This window comes from Cyprinus carpio, chromosome A1 (genome assembly GCF_018340385.1).
Source record: "Cyprinus carpio isolate SPL01 chromosome A1, ASM1834038v1, whole genome shotgun sequence".
In the NCBI taxonomy this organism is placed as follows: domain Eukaryota; kingdom Metazoa; phylum Chordata; class Actinopteri; order Cypriniformes; family Cyprinidae; genus Cyprinus; species Cyprinus carpio.
This window is the reverse complement of record NC_056572.1, coordinates 25,244,424-25,265,372: the sequence shown is the minus strand read 5'-3', so window position 1 is coordinate 25,265,372 and position 20,949 is coordinate 25,244,424. Positions and strand designations below refer to the sequence as shown.

At 36.3% G+C, this 20,949-nt stretch overlaps 1 protein-coding gene across 1 annotated transcript; it reads left to right on the top strand.

The window, feature by feature from the left end:
* Window positions 1–445: 445 nt before the first annotated feature.
* Window positions 446–2,629, top strand: LOC109088288 (homeobox protein HMX2-like). The gene is made up of 2 exons (XM_042759208.1): window positions 446–900; window positions 1,002–2,629. The coding sequence occupies exons 1-2, from the start codon at window positions 696–698 to the stop codon at window positions 1,511–1,513; spliced, it is 717 nt and encodes a 238-aa protein (XP_042615142.1). The 5' UTR covers window positions 446–695; the 3' UTR covers window positions 1,514–2,629.
* The last annotated feature ends 18,320 nt before the right edge of the window (window positions 2,630–20,949 follow it).

Here is a 20,949-nt window from a genome sequence, read left to right as displayed (position 1 = left end):
CAAAATAATCACATACAGCTGTTTCTGCCACAAACACTGCATTGCCACAAAATAAAAATGTTATTGAAATACTAAATGCAAAAGACAGAAAAACTTTGGTAAATAACCTGAGCACACATTATTCAACACTCGGAATTATCTCACATGAAGTGCAAGAAGCAAAATCATTATTTTAACGATACAGTTGCTATAATTAACTTAACTGAGAACTGAAAGTTATTCTGAAAAAGTCAAAGCCTAAGCTACATTGACCTCCCTTTGTTCTGGAATTGACACCCCACAAGCGTCATCAAACGAGCTGGAGAAGGCCGCAAAATATGCCTCTTAGTCTTTCCTTTTCTTAAGAGCTCTCATTAATAATAATAATAATAATAATAATAATAATAATAATAATAATAATAATAATAATAATAATTAGTAAGCAGTGCAGTTCATATATTGAAATATGTGTACCAGTTGTCTGGATAGGTCTGAGCTCTAGCTCCCACCCTCCTCTGCCATTGGCCGCCCCGCTGTCATATTCTCATGACCAATAAACGATGGGGAATCGTGCTCTTCCGGTCAGTGGACTAACAGTCTAGGCAAACGCAGCAGCACTGCACGTCGTGGAGCAATGGTGCTGGGAGAATCGAGACGTTAGTTTATGAAACGGCAAAAAGGAGACACGGACAAGGATCCCGCATCTAACGGAGAATATGAGCAAGAAGGAGGCGTCATGTCGACCCGCTTCTTTGAAGTTTACCATTGACAACATCCTCAACTCCAAGTCGAGTAGCAGAAACTCTGATAGCCGTCATTCAAAGACATCTCTTGTAGTGTGTCGGGATGGCTGTCTGCATCATCCCGGAGGCAGCGGGGATCAATGCAAAGAAGAGGCAGAGGCAGGATTGCACACCATTGGTAAGAACATTGTTTTCATTTTGACACAAAACAGCTCTCATTTGTTATTAGTAGTACTGTAATGTTTGAAAGAATATTAATAGCATATGCCTGGATTTCAGATAAAGTCAACAGAGAGGGAGATGGAACCGTGGACGCGCTCAAAACCGTCGACACGCGCAGCAAGAGCGCGGACAGCTGCGATGACAGGCAACAAAAGAACAACGGCAAGAAGAATAAACTGATGACAAAAAAGAAAACGCGCACTATCTTTTCAAAAAGACAGATCTTCCAACTGGAATCTACCTTTGACATGAAACGCTATCTGAGCAGCGCGGAGCGCGCGTGCCTGGCGAACTCTTTGCAGCTCACCGAGACTCAAGTCAAAATCTGGTTTCAGAATCGACGGAATAAATTAAAAAGACAACTGTCTACTGAACTGGAGGGACCGACTAGCGATTTCAGTGATATTGGAAAGACGGTACCGCTCCCAGCTTTATATAAAGAGAATAATCTGCTCGGAAGGTGCATGCTTCCAGTGCCTCTACCAGTCGTGTATCCTGGAGGTAGCGCGCCTTACTTTTATTTCTCAAATGCCAGCAAGTATTTCAGCCTGTTTGATGGAGATATATGACTTAGAAAAGACCCTTGCACAGGGGACAAAGTGTAGCTCTTATAACAAAACCGACAACACGGCCCAACTTAAATTTTGATAACAAACATTATCGGCCTTTTTGTGTATTTTGCTGAGAACATTGTTCAGCTATTGGCCAGTAAAGAAGCTGGCTTGTATTTCTATGCAAAAGCCTATTTTATTTATTGTATGCTGTACAAAATTTTATTAAAATAATAACACCTATCATATTTCAGTGCATCACATATACTGGCAGAAATGCCAGTGCCAATCACCCTGTCTTCACATGGCAGGAAATTATAACACAAATGTTTTACTGTTTACATTATTATTATTATTATTAGCCTATTATTACAACTCCGCCAGAGACAGATTATTGATGCATGCCTTTGTATTTTAAATGGCCCTCTAATTCCAAAATGAGCACCTGAAACGTATTTAAGTGAATGTATTGGCTATTTTACATTTAACGCATGTTTGTATGTTTATTCCTTTTAGTTTTTTATCGTTTTCAGTATAACCTAAGTAGGCTTATACTACCAGTATTTACATCTTTTATCGAGTGTCATTAAATCTTCTGTTTTACACTTGCTTCAAAAGAAAACTTTTGTGTCCTGGCTTTTTTGTATTAGTAACTTTTTATCAATTAAGAACGTTATATATAGGCTAGTTGTTGTAGTTTGAGGCTATTTATTAAACACGTGAGCCTCATTAACAACGTTACAGTTGCATGTTCTTGCGGAATTATCTATGGCAAGCCAACAAAATCTCACCGTAAAACAAAGTAAATTCCGATGACCAAGCCTATTATACTCGGACTAAGTCTCAGGGTTACAGACCCCAACGGGCGGCTTATTTCACCTGAGGATTTATCCTCGAACTCTGTAAAAAGTACAAACGCGGACATGTATATTGCCTTACAGTGAACTAAAGCATCAATAAATGTTCGTGCAAATATTTCAAAGCTCTATAAAGTGCATTTTTACACGCACAGTGCTTTATGCAACCTACTTCAAATGTTTCACGTCATAATATAGCCTAAGAGTAGGCTAAACTTCACTCAGTGTTCATAAATACATTTTAAAACGAATAGCTGAGATTAATTTACGTGGTTGTGAGAGCTCAACAGCAATACTTTATTATTATTTATTATTATTATTATTATTATTGTTGTTGTTATTGTTGTTGTTGTTGTTGTTGTTTTGTTTTGTTTTTTCCAAAATTTGTGGCCTAAACAATCTAAATAATTTGCGTGTACGAGTATATATATATCTCATGTATAGTTTAAACGTTAGATGCTAGAATCTAGCCTTTACTCTGAAAAGAACATGATTTTGACATTAGTACAACAGTTACATTCTTTATTTCATTCTTTGTTTCATTCCTTTATATCATTAATTCTTGTTTTTTATGAGGTCGTGTTAGGCCAAGGTACAGTTTGCAGTATAAAACTTCAGAAGGTGTCTGTTGTCATTTGGGTCCTGCTCTTCAGTTCTGTTATTCACAGACTCTTGACCTAATTTAAATCTTTCAGCTGCTGAAGACGTGGCAAACGATGTCTTGCTATTCTTTACACTCTCATGTTGGTAGCAACTAATAAGTTATTAACTAATTAAGATACGTAATTATTAAAAGTTTTATAAAGCTTGATTATTGTTTTTTTTTCCGAAACGGAATAGTGTTGACTGACGTTATTGGCCCGAGGATAACGAAGAGGGATTACCTTGAGTAAGTGTATTATTTGCAAAATTAGTTGTTTGTAAACAAGCTAAAACGTTATAGGATCATCTCTTTTTACAGTTTTTATACTCTCGACTGCAGCGATTAGCTAACAATTCAGTCATATAGCTATAGTGAAACAGAGATGTCACTAATTCTAGAAAATTTTAAACGACAAACAACACATTCGAATCGACTTCCAGGGCCGTGTAGAGACCTTTTGAGGGGCAGGTGCTCAAAGTATGAAAGGGGCATATGGAAGGCGGTTTTAATAGGGCTGTGCTCCTTGCTGATACGTGTATCGAAACAAATGCTTCTGTATTGATATACTGTACAGCAGCAAATGCCATAACGCAGTTTTGAAAAAGAATCACAGAACAGACAATTTTAAGTTTAAAAGTTAAAAAAATATTTTCTTTGCACCTTTTAATTACTCTAGAAGTAGAAAGTGAATTATATTATTGATTATTATTATTATTGAGTTTACAGGATGGTTTTGCTGTTATAAACACTATTGTTGTTGTAGAAAAAAAATATGTCTTATTTAAAATAGAATTCTATTCTAATCCTGTTCTGAATTTATTAATTTTTTGAATGATAATGATAATAAAATCAGGACTGATAAATATAATTTGGAGGATGAGAAAATCAGTATAGGCCTGTTTTACTAGTGTTGTGATAATTATTTTAATGCACTCTACGTCTTTTAAATAAATACTGTAATAATAATAGTTTTTAGTCAGATAACAGAAGATCCATCGACGCCCTTTAAACTTTTCCCACTCAAACAGCAAGAATGAAAGAGAACAAGCACCGTTGTTTATATTGCTGTGTGTAGAACTACGTTAGCTGCATTTTTAATATTTAATAAATATTTAGCTAATTTTAATAAAATGTAAATTCGTCCCCCGCACTTTAGGGCAGATGTGTTTAAGTAAAGGTTTCTAGATTTAAATCTAGATTTAAATTCAAAGAGACAGTATCAATAGTCTATGCATGACCTGAATGAGGAGATGTGAACAACAGGAGCGCTGAACACTCTCATGCAGTGCAGCTTCATTCATACTCGAAGCCAGAGGGCGCTCTAGCAGAAAGTCCAAATCAGACTCAAAGTAATAATAATTTATGACTTGCAGGAAATCCCTAATATGGACAAAAGCATCCACTATGGCTGTAGCTGAGTTGAATAAAAAACAGGAATGTTTTTACTGATGAAACCAAAAGACAATAAACACACGATTGTGAAAATATATGGTTTATGTGTGTTTTTCAATCAATCTCCAGGTAATAGCTAAATAAATATGAATAATGCAGTACTGATTGACATATCATTTAGTATAGAAACTATAAAATATATTTCCTGCCCTATTCTGTGATAAAAATGGGGGAAAGGTGTTCCTAGTATCCTTTATAAACAATCATAAAATTGTCATTAGGAAAATTGAACAAAAATATTATAGCCCATTGCTTCAGCTAACGTTACTTCCACAGGCTACACACAGCAATATAAACAACAGCTGTCCATGCTCTCTTCAAGTCGTTCTTGTAAAATAATAATAATTTAATAATATAAGTATACAAGCACACCGCTCCACTGAGAACTCCACTCACCGGCAGCCGCGGACATTGTTCAAGGTAGCCTATCTGACAACACACAATACTTAAAGGTGTCTGAACATGAGGGATCATCCCGAATGAGATCGTCAGGTGAAAGATCGTCATTTGTATTATTTTATTTACGGTTAAATTACTATTTATTAATTTTACTAATAGTTAGATTGTGCAGGCCTTCACAAAAGGGCGTTTAATTACCAAAAAAAAATAAAATAAAAAAATAAATTGCCTTGACAAAAGGGCACTTTGGGCATCAAGGTGAAAAGGGGCAGGTGCTCAAGCACCCACCGCAGCCCACTCTGCATGTGCTTGTAACATTAAACATGTAAGAAAAAAAATAAAACGTCTCAACTGTTGCTTTATTTAAGCTATATGCCAGACCGCTGAATACAGGTAACATAAAATTCATAAAACGACATAAGCATTTTTAAACCTCGTTCAGGTCTTGAGATGATTTTTAAAACGTTTTTCAATAGTTTCATGTCACTGAAATAGTCTGGTATGGATTTCAACAGGAAGAAAATTAAAGTTACTTAAGGCTCAATACCCTTTACCATCTGAATATATTTTTGGAGACAACAAATATTTTAAAAACAACTGTAATACAAGTAGACATAACTTGGAAGCTTTCGACAACTTGCTGGATAATGTGGCATAGTATTTCTTTTACAATATGCAACCATTTTCTGCACGTGGAAAAGCGCTTAATACTACAATCTTTATATGTCTAAATATCTTATGCATTGAATGCTTTGTATCAGTGATGTTACCATATAATCAAGATATGGTTTTGAGTAAGGCACTATATGGAAAGTCATACTGGTTGACCACTGCTTAGGGTATTTTACTTTTATTGATGCATTAGACAGAGATCTTTTAAATCTAAAAATGTCAAGGTTAGTATTTTCACAATTATTTAAAAAAAGTCAAAGCTTTATTAAAACTTTTTATCTTGGCCAGTATTAACTTCTACAACCATTACTGTCAGTCTCATTAACACATTAGTATTTCTCCACATATGGTTCTGAAGTAACCAAACACTTTGGGCCTTTAGGGCCAAAGTGCCAATGTACAGTGATGCTGTCCACTTCACTTAAGTCTTTTTTTTTTTTTCAACTAAGGAGGGACTCTGATTGGTTCTGAGGTGGCAAACTAATCACAGTGATTTCAGTATTGGATACCTAACTCCATTCATCTATTGCTACAATACTGCCCATTAACGCATGGGATCTGTTAATGGTCTAGAGATGCGTAAGTGGGAGGGGGAGAGCAGACTTCCTGTCTCTGTGAGAGAGTGATGTCTCAATACAAGGAGAACACCTTCTGTCGCCCTGCACTTTGCTCCAAAACCACAAGGTTCAAATGACCTTCCACCCCTCCACTTTATATCCCTGCCCTCTCTGGTCCCATGTCCAAAAGGAGGAGAAAAATCCATTAAAACCAAGGCCTGATCAAAGAGGCCACAACCCAAACATGCCATATGTACAGGTTTAGGGGTATCAATGACTACAGCAGGTTATGGATGTCTCTGTACCATAGTATTGACTGATGGCACCTTTAACTGTAGAATAAAAGATGGTTTTCGGTTTCATGAGTCACATGGAAGGCATAACAGACGTTTTCACATGAAACAGATGACACTTATATGACAAACACTTATATGATATATTATAGACACACATATATATATAGCCTATCTTTAATAATAATATATTTTTTTTAATTTTGATATCTATTATTTCCCTCAAAATTCCCTGTTACGCATAAGATTGTTTTAAAAAGTTCTGATCTTATGTTCAGGTATGCAATTAATGCCCAAACCCTTAAAACTTAAGCTGAATCATCCAGGTACGCCCAAGAGCATTTATGTGTGTGCGCATAGGTGCAAATGTGTCAGTGTTTGTACAAAGGTGTGTGTCTGCACGCTAGTGAGTGTGTCGGGTGTTTGGGTCCTCGTGATAGCATCTTCTTAAGTGGCCTCCTGTTGGCCGCCAGAGACTCTCACATTTCCGAGTGCTCTGATGCTTACGCGTGACAACAGCAGTCCACAAGGCACCTGAGCTCTGGAAGCAGACATGCTGTCTGTATGATTGACAGCTGATACAGGAAGAGGTGTGGCTGACCATTTAAAAGTCACTTGCCAAATCGAACCAAGATGAACTTTCACCAAGGAAATTGTATTATATCAAAGATTTTAATTATATATAGAGAGAGGGAGAGAGAGAGAGAGGTTATAGAAAAGAATTACCCCCCTTTAAAATAATCACATTTTGGTTCAACAAAATTCTGACACAAGGTGGTGATCCTTTTTCCAACTCAGTGATTCTGTTTTTTATTTATTTATTTATTTATTTTTCGGACATGTTGGTGTTATATCTTTCACTTGGATCTTGCACTGAGTTAATACATCTTGATAAAACAAACACTGTGTGTGTCTTCATTTCAGGCTGCAAAGCAACAAAATGTGATTATTTTAAAGGGGGATGATTGCTTTTTTTTATACCCACTGTGTGTGTGTGTGTGTGTGTGTGTGTGTGTAGTATATATATAAAGCATATATATATGAAGCAGTATATATATATATATATATATATATATATATATATATATATATATATATATACACACACATACATATATATATATATATATATATATATATATATATATATATAAAGAAACTGTAATAAAATGTAATGTCAATTTAATTATTAATAACAATTTATTTTGAAATTTAGATTTAAATAAAATGGTTCTAGGCTGAACATACCATTCACTTCATAGTCTATCACTCGCTGATGTTCACTGAACATTAACTCGTTCTGCATACCTCATATATTCACACACATACTTGTGAGCATGCATACAAATATATATATACACAAAAACAAAAAACAAAGAACAACTTAAAAGTGGACAGAAGTGTGGACAGCAATTCTGTTATGAGGTTCCATTGTCCACATTGTTCTACACAGTTCTCAGTGGGGGTTAGTGGTTGCGTCTATACATCTGTCTTCATTGTTCCACCATTTGTGTGCATGTGTGTATATGTACCATTCTGCTTGACTAGGAAGTGGCCTAGGTTTCTGGAGGTCCTTCAAGTACTTTGACCTCAAGACCTTGCTCAGTTCTCTAACAGAGGTCGTTGTCACTGGCAACTGGAAAGAAAGCACCAGAAAAAGTAGAAGATTTGAAGGAAAAGACCCTAAATGCTGTAGGCATGCACTGTCCTTTAGACATTTATTTTGCAGAGTTGATTAACACTTCACTACAACCTTGATTTTATGGTAGGTTAACTTTGCTTTAACATTGTTACAATCGCAACTTTCATACTAATGCAACAATGCATATGCATATAAAACGATTACAATTTAAGTTTTTTTTTATTAGCTAGTAAACAAACTACACATTCTGAACAATTATATTTATATATCTGTGTATTAGTAGTTACTTTCTAAGAAAAGTCTGTAAAATAAGGCACAATCGACTATATTAATATGAAGGAATTTTCCATAATTAGTATTTTACTAGTTTTTTAATTTACGCATTGTATTTTGTGTTTTGAGTTTACAGGGTTACATCAGATAATGGACAACGGATAATGTCCTGGAAAATTACTAGTACCTTTTCCATTTTTCTAGACATTTTTCTTACAGTATACTAACAATCGCATGTACAAGCTACTAACGAAGTTTATCATAAATGAACAATTATTAAATTATTATTAAATTAAACAATTGCAAATAGCAGCTAACTTAATTCAAGTGATGTGTGTAGCTACTACTAGGCATCTTTGGTTTTCTCTTTTTCTGCAATTTAAATGGTAAATGTGTGTCTTCACATTGTTTGAATAAATTTTAAACATAGCTAAATTTGTTGCTAGGTGCTTTCGGAAGAAAAAGTTGCTAGGGTAGTCTAAAAAGTTAGTTTTTGTCATATGAATTAAATGAGGTTTAAAAGGGTTGCTTTACAAAATTCCACACACATTTTGCCTTTACTATTTCAATGTAATGTTGTCAGAAATGTTGTAGAATTTAGGTTGTAAGAATCAATTTAGGATTCTGTTTATGTGAAATACTTTAAATGGCAGACCACAGGACATCAACTTCACAAAAATATTTAATCTCAACCCATATCTTTTGAACACAATCACTTAATTTGTCTTTGTTTTCTTGTTTATTTTTTCTCTCTTCTTTGCTTCCTATTATTGTTCTCTGCATAATGCTTTGGCAATATATAAAAAAGTATGCTAAAAATAAATAAACCAATATGAATTTGAATTTAAGAGTGAGTGAGTCCCTGAAGTGGCCAGTGGTCCAAGGGGACACTTGTAACAAGAACTCCATGACACAGCACATTACAACATAAACAACATCCTATTCGTTAGGACGAGGAACTGGAGAAGAGAACAGGGCTTTTCAATACCCCCTAAAGAGTTTCAGATAGCTTATTGATCTACTAATTTAGTATACTTCTGTGGCCTGGACGATGCTTGGCGCTTAAGGAAATTGAATGGGGGTTAGTGGACAATGAGCCTTTTGGAAAAGAAGATCGGTGAAGCAGAAGAGTGAGACAGAGAAAGAGGAGGAGCACGCATGTGTATGAACACCAGCAGCAGTTTCTCTGTCTGATTGAAAGTTATCTGGTACGTGTGTGTGTGTGTGTGTGTGTGTGTGTGTGTGTGTGTGTGTGTGTGTGTGTGTGTGTGTGTGTGTGTGTGTGTGTGTGTGTGTGTGTGTGTTCGTTGAAAGTGGAGAGGGTGAAAAGCTAAATGTGTTTAGAGTATCTGGGGAGCTTGGGTGTCTGATTTATGCATTAGGTACCACCAAATATATCAGGAAATGACATGACATCACCCAAACGTGCAGTGCACTTAGATTTAGTTTTAGAATATTCAAAATAAGTTTGATAGAGCTAACACATTGATGTATAAATCATGTCAAGTGAGCATGAAACACGTGGCTTTGTCAATAAACAAATTTTATGAATAAAGAGCTTCTGCTTGGAATCCCTGACTTCCCACCAACAAAAATATATTCTTTCAAAAACATATTATGTAAAAATATGCTTACAAATGAAGAGGTTATGTTATCACTGTAAAGAATTAGTCTGTAAGTCATGGTAGCACGTTTTTTTTTTTTTAACTCAAAATAATTTAACCAATTTCATCTTTATTTTTTAAGTTATATGAGATTCAGCTCAATTTTTCAGTCACATTTAATATATTTGAAGTTGAAATGACAGACAATTAGATTATACTTAAATCATTCATTAAATTATTACTTAATTATACTTAAAAAACAAAGTGACCCCTTTGTGGAAGCAAACAGTGATCTGAATAAAGAAATTCTCATCTACGCATATATGTGATGACCAGTGAATACCAACCTAGCACATTTTTCATATACAGAATATCTTAATGTTCTTAAAAAGAAACATTAGCTATCAAATGAAGCCACAAAATTATGCTCTGATATGTGTTTCATATATGTTCATACTAAGAACCTGTATGCAGACGCGGCAGACCCATTGCAGTACCACTGTCTGTTGCTCACTTAGTGGGACAGAAAAGACAAAATCAATGTTCCCCACACAGCAGTGCTGAAACTTGAGACTAATGGGGGAATGAATTGAGTGACTAGTGCGCTTGTGAGTAAGAGAGTGTGTGAACAGCAGAGAGACAGGGTTGAAATTTATACGGGTGCAGAAGGGGCTCCATGGCCTTGTGAGAGCAAAAAGGAGCACGAGGTAAAAGAGGAGAGGAGTAAAGGGGTGTCTATGTACTAATGGAGGTGTATTGACTTGGCTGTTCCTTCTGAGTGAATATTAGCATTAGTCTGCCCCATGTGGCATTGGACAGTGTCTGGACTTATAGATCTGCATGGCTATTCTCACTCACATGATAATTAGTACAGGTCCTTCATTCCTCCACTCATCCATTCCTGGTCGATGATCCTGTGGCGGCTTCTTTATTTTCTAGAGATTAACTATCTAATCCGTCTCCTCTCACCCTTCCTGTCCTCTCCCGCTCTCACTCATTGATCAATAATCTGCTTTTAGTAGCTCATTCAAAGTCACAATATCACAGTGTGTGTGAGTCTGAGTGGTTGTGTGCTTCTTGGGTTTGAGGGGAGTGTGTTTAATTTATAAGTGATAGATGGATTGGTGAGTGATTTATATAACAATTTTATCAATGTTTATTAGCACTTGGTTGTTAACATAATCAACTTCACACAGACAAACTGTGGCATATTCAATAAGCATTCAATAAGCAGTTGAACATTAGTTACTTGGAAAACCATTGTGGAATATTTCACCATCCAGAGATATTTTAACTGTTTGAGAGTATTTTACTGCTATGACAACAATTAAAGACATATTTCACCCAAAATAATTAAACTCTGTCATCATTTACTCTCCTTCATTTTGTCCCGAACCCATATACTGTAGCTTTCTTTCTTCTCAAAAGAAGGTGTTTTTGTCCATATAGTGAAGGTCAGTGGGTTCCAAAATAGGGTTACAAAAAGGTTGAAAATTTACTGTAAATTTAGGAAACATTCCAGAAATGTTGGAAACTTTCCAGGATTTTTTGGAATATTCCAGGGATTTTTGGAAAGTTTCTTTCACCACTTTGCAACCCTAGTCCAAACCAACCTGGTCTCATGAGAAAACTTAACTATTTTATGTTTTTTGGCATATTGTAAAAAAGTAAGCATGAAGGTCCATCCCTTAATCTTACCCTTAGTTTGGGTGTGAACAGATCATACAAAAACATACAAATGAGATTGCCAATACATCAAATACAGGTACAGTTATGAAATGCCATGAGAAACCAAAATCAACTTTTATTGTATGGTCAAAAAAACAAAACTTTTATTTAAATATCTTTTTAAAGACAAAAGAAAGTCATACTGGTTTGGAACAGCATAGGAATAACAAATGAGTAAATGTTGACAGCTTTTTCATTTTTGGGCAAACTATTCCTCGAAAGGAGTCAAATGGAAATAATAATAATAATGCTAATATGGAAGTCAATGGTTACCGTCAACTGTTTGGTTACAAGCATTCTTCAAAATATCTTTTTTTGTGCTTAACGGAAGAAAAAACTCATATTGGTTTGATTCTACTTGAGGATGAGTAAATAATGTAATATCCATTTTTGGGTGAACCATCCCTAAGCATTCTTTAAGCAAAGGCATCTGAATTATATGGAAAATATAAACCTATGATGAAAATGTATGTTTACCCTGATTACCTTGATGAAGTTGTGTTGGCCGAATATGTTTTAATGCTTTTTTTGCATATAATGATGCATATCATTTTACAATTTATTGGAATCATGTATGAAGTAATTTAAAGTGAATAATACGCTGAATGCATGTGTAAACACCATAACATGCAAGAATAAATGCACACACTCAATTTGCACATATGCAAACACACACAGAGCAATAAACCAATGGGAGTTGCCAACTAAACTCAGCTTGCTGTGGCTTGTACTAGGGTGGGCAGTGGAGCAGAAGTGATGGCCAAAGCAAATGTGCATGCAGTAAAGGTGACCTAAATGCAAGAGCTGTGACAGGCTCCAGAAAGAGGCCCCAGAGACAGCTTACACTGCACTGTGTCTCTGTCTGCTACACTGATCAGGGATTAGCTCAACTGTGAGAGACTATCTGCACCCAGATCTCAGACACCCCCATATGAAAATACACAGAAGATAGTTTCTGAATTATTCTGTTTAACCTGATAATACATCATTAGTTCAACACTATGGAGAAATTTCAGTTTCATTTTACAATAGCAGGCAACTGGGGGAAGATTTTTTTTTTTACTTAAGGAATTCATTTCAAATTATTTGGTTAGAAAAGCCCATACATGAAAACATACCAAATGTATGTTTTAAAAAAATTCCATAAGATTAAAAAACAAAACAAAAAAACAACACCTCTCCTCAATGATTTGAGCTATCATTCATGTCCATTAATAGCATTGTTAGAGTCTTTAAATGAGCGTTCACACCCCATTTCGCTCAGTTAACTTCCATTTATATTCATGCAAATGCAGGAAACAGGAAATGCAAGATCATGCAAATTATGTTGCGTTCCATAGTTCAAGTTTGATTAATTCTGACTTGAGAATTTGTATGTGTGACCAATAAAAGATCAGTACATCCCGGTGTTAAAAGAATGCAAACTAAAATGGAGAAGATGGTAAAGATGTATAAAAATCAGTTTGTGATGGAGAAGAGAGGAAGGCAAAAATCATTGACATGTTTTTAATTAGCCTTTCAGATTTTTGTATTCATTATGTTGTTGTGAGATTCACCAAGCTGTAATTTTGTATAAAACAGCAGCGGCTGTGGGCATGTCTAACAAAGCAAGTATCACTGATTGGCCAGTTTTCTTGGTCTGAACATGAATTATTATTATTATTATTTTGTATTAATAATATGCATGGATAAACCATTTATAATAAACACTGCAATATTCCATAAAAAAGAACTGTCAATTTTGATTTAATTGTGACTGTGATGCTTTAGAAATATTAGAAGAAGAAAAAAAACAGAAATATTATTTTTTACACAGGTCATTTTAGACTCCGAAAGTGTAAAAATCATGTCTAAATCGTATCTAAATCCGATCAGTAAGACACAGAGCCACACACATCAGGTGAACATGCAGATACATTTAAAGAGTTAAAGTGAAGTGCACCAGCTACCCACTTCTGCCTGTCATTTCACATCAGACCCACCTGCCCCTTTCCAGGAGTCTCTTCAATTCACATCGCTGCTGTGCCCGTAGCAACGGTTGAGATGTTTTAAGTGCCCTTTAATAGTCAGCAATAATTGCAGCATGTCGACTTGCTTCAGGGAACAAACTAAATAAATAAGACGAAGAAATAAAAGCTTGTGTACGCGCCACAGAACAGGCAGTCAGAGGCAGTGTGTTTTATAATGAATATAGATTGAATGCTGAAATATTAATTTGGTGTGAGGTGGAGTGGTCTCTGCTAAATGGTTGTGTTCGAACTTTGGAGGCTTAACCTCTCTCCCCAGGTTCTCAGTTCTTGAGGCCCTGCAGCCTTGCTGTCAGGTCATCAAACCTGAGGACAATGACGTGTCATAAGAAACAGACACTGAACTCTCACTTTGTAGTTGTTTGGAATAGCATATCACAATACTACTCATACTATTTCTGCATTATATGTTGTAGTATATTGTGCATTTTATGGTGTTTCTGCTTCATTTTTTATAATATTTTAATCATATTAATTTATTCAACCACCCATCAATTCATTCTCCAAACTGCTTGTCCAATGAAGGGTCACAGATCCTATGCTGGAGCCTATCCCAGTGTTTCGGGCCATAAGCAGTGTCAGTGAAACACCCTGGGGTGCGTTTCCCATACAACGATGTAACTCACTGATTAACCACCATAGTACGATGCACTGTTATGGAAATGAATTAGCTGGTCACTACAGTTTCCCATACATGGTTGCATCTCCGTCGTTTGAACCACAATGGTTCAACAATATAGGGCCATGTTAATGACGTTAATGATGCTGCTGTATTGAACATGGCACCTGATGACTAATTTACAATTTTTTGTTCCTTGTTGTTTTGCTTTATTTGATGATTGGTTCATCGTGGGTTCCCTCTTTCATCATACGCTTCGGTTTCCTTAGACATTTATGCACATGCGCGCTCTTAAAAAATGGCAGTTATTGAGAACATGCTAAAATATATAGAATTAAATGTGTGTGTATATATATGTGTGTATGGTTTCATAACGCAGAAACAGAGAATCGTCGAATTATCATTTTTGTAATCATTTTTTTATAATATTTTTTTTTCAACATTAATTAAATTAATTTTGTTATTAATTTAAAAAGCGTTATTAAAAATGCAGTGTCATCAGTACGCCTAAAAGAAGCCGAGTAACATTTGGATGTTTTTTGCATAACATTTACACATGGCTAGGAGCAGGTACATATTTATTTTTTCATACCAACTAACATTTTGAAAAATACAAACACTGAAAATTTTCATCGGAACAGCTTTACGAACAATTTACACAAAATTCGTTCTGCCTATGTTTCACGTTTCAAACATAAAGCCACGTGACGAAATGTAGCATACCATGGTTAAAAATGCATAATACGTTTTTATGTACAATTAAAAAATAGTATGCAGTATCCAGTGTGTTGGCTCACAGCAGGAAGGTCATTGGTTTGAGTCCTGGCTGAGCTAAGTGGTCTTTCTGTAACTCTCAGCAAAACAGGTACAAAAGACATCTAAGGAGCCTTGTTGGTGTGAGGAGCTCTGTGTGCAGCATGTAGGAAGGTGGAGCTGAACAGAAAGGAATGGAGCATGAGGTCTCTGCTGGTTGTCTTTAAGTTTACCATTAAAGAGTAGGCTGATGTTTGGTATGTATAAGGTTCTAGTTGGTTTGTGTTTGAATTTTGTAGTGAATAAGTGAGGAGAATGTTGGGATTCAGGGATTTTGATAAAGTGGTTGTTGCAAGTGCAGCCCTTTAACAACAACAACAGAAGAATAAAAAGGAGATTTACCGTAGAAGCTTGAGGTTTTTAGCAATGCATAATTCATCATAATCAGTTGACCAAAATCTACAATAGAGATTATAGATATCCCACTGTGTTTCAGTGCTAACTATAAAGCCATAACCACTCACCCTCTCTCCCTCTCTGTGGGTCTAAATCATTAATGTTCTCCATTACGGGCTGCACACAACGGACACGTCCTCAAACACCTTCAGACACACAAACAGACACCACCGGATACTGATGTGTGGAAACCACAACTTCCAGCCAAATGAAAGTGTGAGGAGAAGTGGATATATGTGGTTCATTGCGTGTGTGTGTGTGTGTCTGCAAGAGCGAGAAAAGAATACAGAGGCTAATGAATGTGACAAATGAAGGAACAAAGTCTTTTGCTCAGTTATATAACATATTGTACTGCATTCATATCCTTTGCAGAGAAGGCAAACTCAGAGGGCCTTGTGATGGGCTCAGAGAAGTAAAAAAAAAAAAGATGTCTGACTAAAAAAAGTCTAAAAAATGTTTTTATAAATAAGAATGTATTTCATTTAATACTCAAATGTGTCACTAAATGTATTTATTGTAATTAAAAATAATTTATTTTACCCATTATTTATGTGTGCACAGAATTTTGGACCGTTAACATGCTAACATGGTAATAAAATGCTATTGAAATCAAATGCGAGTGGTATGCAGAGTTCCTGCTCATGCAGAGTGTTCCAAATTTTTCACTTATGAGACCTTGTGATAGTTAGAATGCCTATGTAGGCAGTGAGGTAGCTTGCTAGGTTTTGGTACTCACGAATGTAAATGTACATACGTAAGCTTCACAGATGAATATAAAATGGTTTTAAAAATCAAACTCAGTCCAGATCTAAACTGACACACCTGAGGTGGAAAGGCATATGCTGTGTCTCGATAAGCATTTCTGCAGCTGCCCAACTGTTGAATATTGATCTTTCTTTGAGTAATGTGTAGCAGTCTGTGTGTTAAGCTAAGAATTTTACATGCATGACAAGAAAGATTAGTTTGGGTGAGGGCAGGTATTTATTCGATACGAATCAATATGAACTTTATACATGCATATATGTGTGTGTGCTTTTTCTCAAGTCAAGTCACCATTATTTCTATAGCAGTTAATACATATTGTTTAAAAGCAGCTCTACAGTAAAGTAGCTCTGAAAACATAATAATTATAAAGCTCAAATCAGTTCAGTGTTGGTTCATTTCAGTTCAGTACCAGTGTAAAATTAATCAAAATCATCATCTTGTTCATGTGTGTTTAGATCTGCAAAAAAGGGAGATATTTGTGTGTTTGAGACTCACTGATTGCGTGAGCATATTAGTGTCTGTGCCATCAGTGGGCTTTCATGGAGGAGCGTTTGTGTTGCATTTTGCATGACTTGAGGGCTTCCTGCTTTGGCCTGTCTGTTCAGCTCTCGTCAGCACTGCGCTCAGTGGAAAAGTCCTGGATTGCCACATTCTCTTCCACACAAATGTGTGTGCGAGTGCAAAAGACTCTTCCTCGCCACAGACCGATCGAATGACGTTCAGGAGGTCCTGCACAGGTTCATCCCAAACAAACTACTTACTATAATTATAACTGGAACCGTGCTGTCACAATGCATATGTGCAACTTCTCATGAAATTACTTCTATTAGTATCTATGAGAGAGTGCATTAAATGCTAAATAACTCAATATTCACGTGTGTGTGTGTGTGTGTGTGTGTGTGTGTGTGTTTGAGCACTTAATGCACTTTTAATGAGGCTGCCTTCAGTCCCCGAGGCAAAATGGTGGCTTGCCTTCCCCATCTCTGCATCTGACAGGGCGCAGAGTGAGCTATGAATTATTGCTTATTAAAAGAACTAATTACTCCCCTCGTCTCTGTGCAACATTTAGGTGCAATTTAGGTTTCACCGATGAAGATGTGACTGTGTATCAGGAATAAAAGTAGAAGAAGGAATGGAGACGACTTAAAACGATATACTTGGCTTCATAGGCATAATAGCGAAAAACAAAAAACAAAAATAGAAGTCAGGTACTATGACAAAAACCTAGCGCCAATAATAACAGAAATGCAAAGAGCAGATAATAAAAGAATCACTTCAACGAGTGGAGTATCTATGTACAATAATAAACAAAGCAAACAAAATTCACTTTTTAAACAAACAAAAAAGAAATGGATTAAGGCATTCCAGAAATTCTCAGGAATGCCTTAACCAGTACATACCTTGTAAATCGTCGTGTCTAGTAAATTGAGCCGTGAGTTTGGCAGTGTAGTGGATAAATATTGGATGTGCCGCTCTAATTGAGCATTTCGTGTAGAGTTGCCGCTGTGGCTCTTGGGGCCTCTGGGATGGGAAAGGCTTGGTTTTGAAGCGTTGTGCAGCATTTCACCTTAAGGAGCCCACAAGGCGTTTTTAGCTCCTTACACTGTAAAAGCTTTCAAACCTCCGACCCGCCTCTGCTACATGATCAATATTGCAGATGCCGAAACGCATGAATGTCTGTGAATGCGTTTATTGGGGGCAATCTTGAGTAGTGTTTGAGTGTGTGCAATGTGGGCTGCCCTCTAAATGTGCGTCGTTCGCCTCACATATATGAGGGAATGTTTTCGCACAAACCTAGCTGTGGTAGCTTTATTTGCTTTTTGCAAACAGTTGCTCCATAGTGCCCAATTAGGTGTTTGCATTGGCTTGAATGAAAGACTAGTTGTCAAACATATTATATTTTTGGACGTTAATATAGTAGCTTCACTGAAATAGTTGCTGTCCATAATTTGCTGTATTCTAAATTGGTCTTTCCCTTAGACAAACTCATTTAATATTTAGACGAACACCCCCTCACCAGATTCTTCAGTTAATCATGCACATTTCAAGTGTGTTCACCATTGCTGTCTTTTAATATGAGACACATTTAATGCTTTGGAGACAGGCTGTCTGTCAGGGATTTTCTTGGTGTGACTGATACTACAGTGTATAGAAAGTACAGCAGTAGTTACTCGTCCCATATGTGAGACTAAGTGATGGATGTCTCCTCATCTAGAAATGGCTTTAGTGAGGGAATTGTAATTTGAATTTGAGAGTACAAACAATTATGAATAATATAAAAAAGCCATCAGTTTTTTCTTTGCAATAACAATGAATATGGATTTCAACCTTCTAAAAGGAAACAAAAGCACCATAAACATTATAAAAGTAGCTAAGATTACTTCATCCTATTTAGCCACACAATAGTTTTGTGTGATGAACAAACCAAAAAAATTGTTCACCACTTGGAATATAGCATACAAGATCCCCTGATCCTCATTCTATCATACTTTAAAAATGTAAAAATTAATTTGTTTGAATTTAAGTATGAGCAAATAATATGGTTTTGGAATAAGTTTATAATGACTGAATTCTACATACAAATTTTAAGATGAGATATTCGCAGATCACAGGAAAAAATATTTGCAGTGAACCTATGTATTTCTGAAATTTGCTCAGAGGATCTTACAGTGCATCAGGTACATTCTGTAAATAGTTCAAATATTATAGACTAAAAAAAGAGAGGTGGATTTCATGTAATGGGTGACGAGTGTCCGTGTGTTGTGTGTGTGTATTGGCATGGTGTTGAGATGTGTGTGTGCCTCTAAAGGCTGTGATATGACAGGGGTTAGATGTTGATAAGGTCGGTACAAACCCCCTTCTTTAGTTCTCTTTCAGCACCTGGAGTACCGGATCACTGTGGAAAACACTGATCACTGAAATACCTGACATAGAGACTCCAGTAAAGAGGTTTGTGAGTGATTTTCTGATTAAGTTCTGTTAACATAATGGCCAACCTGACTTGGAACTATCAACTTGAACTATATCCATTGTCATTTGTAATCTTTTATGTTGTACCTTTTTTAATTTAACTTTGAATACCTAAATTAAGTGTCAAATAATAATTTTGTTTTCCATTTATTTGGGAAAACTCCATATCCATATCACTTTATTCAAGTTAGTGCTTCAGCAAACAACAGAAACACTGACATAGAATGCAGCATATTTGAAAATAGAAATGAGCTCTCCACAAGTTCTGACAACTTCTAAGCTATGTGTCAGCACTTAGGAATAACTAAATCCATTAAAGTATATCTAAATGGGGATAAGAAGGAAGGACTAATCTAGTCAAAATCACTTCATGACCACGCCAACGATTACCCAGGAATTTCTCCATTGGAAGTGTTGAGGGACGACGCCAATATTCATGTTATCGGCCTTTTGTGTATACCGGACACTGAGAGAGAGCTGAAAAGATGTTCAAGCTGGGGTGTGTTTTCCCAGAGCAGAAATAACCCCAATCTCTATAGACATGGTTGACAGATAAAACCATCTTCTCTTTGAAAAACGATGTTTTTCATCATAACATGAATGACAGATTTAGAAATGCCTTCATGGATTGTGAGTATTAACTCAAAAACACGCTGAAGTTTAACATTCATTCAAAATGGAAAGCGGAAAAAATCAAAGCAAAGAAAAATTGCTATATACCCCCCACGAATGTGTTGAATGCCCTTTTGCAGGGCACCGACTGAAACAAAATACCATCATATTCCCAAAGCAAAGGGTTCATAGATTACGGAACGCATGGTGATGGACATTCTCTGACTCCTCCACTTTATAACAGCAATAGATTTCAGATGAGGATCAACACTTTGAAACCCAATCGACGGCCCGGGGGCTGAGTTCTGCTATAGAGGGAAGCGAGCAAAACCGAGTGGGAGAAGTTGGGAAAGAAAAAGGGATTGAGGTCATCGGTAACATTTACAAATTGAATGTGTGATCAAAGTGTTAAGCCTGAATGGAAAAAATGAGGGGGGTCTAGACAGACAAGGTGTGGACCCCAAATGTTTTTCATTAAGATTTCCTTTTCCTCCCATTTCTCTCGTTCTGTTTTTTTTTGCGGGTGCTTTCTGCTCTTCTTCGTGCCAATCTGTGACTGATTTGAGCGTCTGGTGCTGAAGCAGTCAGTCGCCGGGGGGAAACGGGATCCTGACGGGGCTGAGCGGGACTAAAAAAGCCTGGAGCAGAGAGAAAGCGACCGGCCCTTTCACATTAGTTTAAACTGACACCTCTGCTCACCTCAACGGAGGCGGCACTGAAACTCATACTGCTGCCAACCAGATTCACAAACCTGGTTGTGCGTGACTCTGGTTTGGAAGACTGCTGCTAGGGTTTCCTACGTGCGATTCAAACAAAATTTAAACAAAATAAACAATCACATCGGTGTATTCCTGGGTTTAATATTGCAGCAGGTTGAAGAGCTAATATTTCATTTAGTATGAAATAGGTTTACCATGAGCTTGGACTCAAAGGCCAAATATGTCAAAAACTAGTGTAGGAGGATTAGCGAGAAGGGCTTTCAAACTGTAAAGCTAATGTATTTCATTGAATAAAGCTGTGACTGAAGCATTAACAATGCCAAGTATAAAAACTAGAGTTGATTTGGAAGGAACAACATGAGTGGATATTTCATCTAAAAACTGTTGTTGTCCATATAAAAAATGCATTTTTG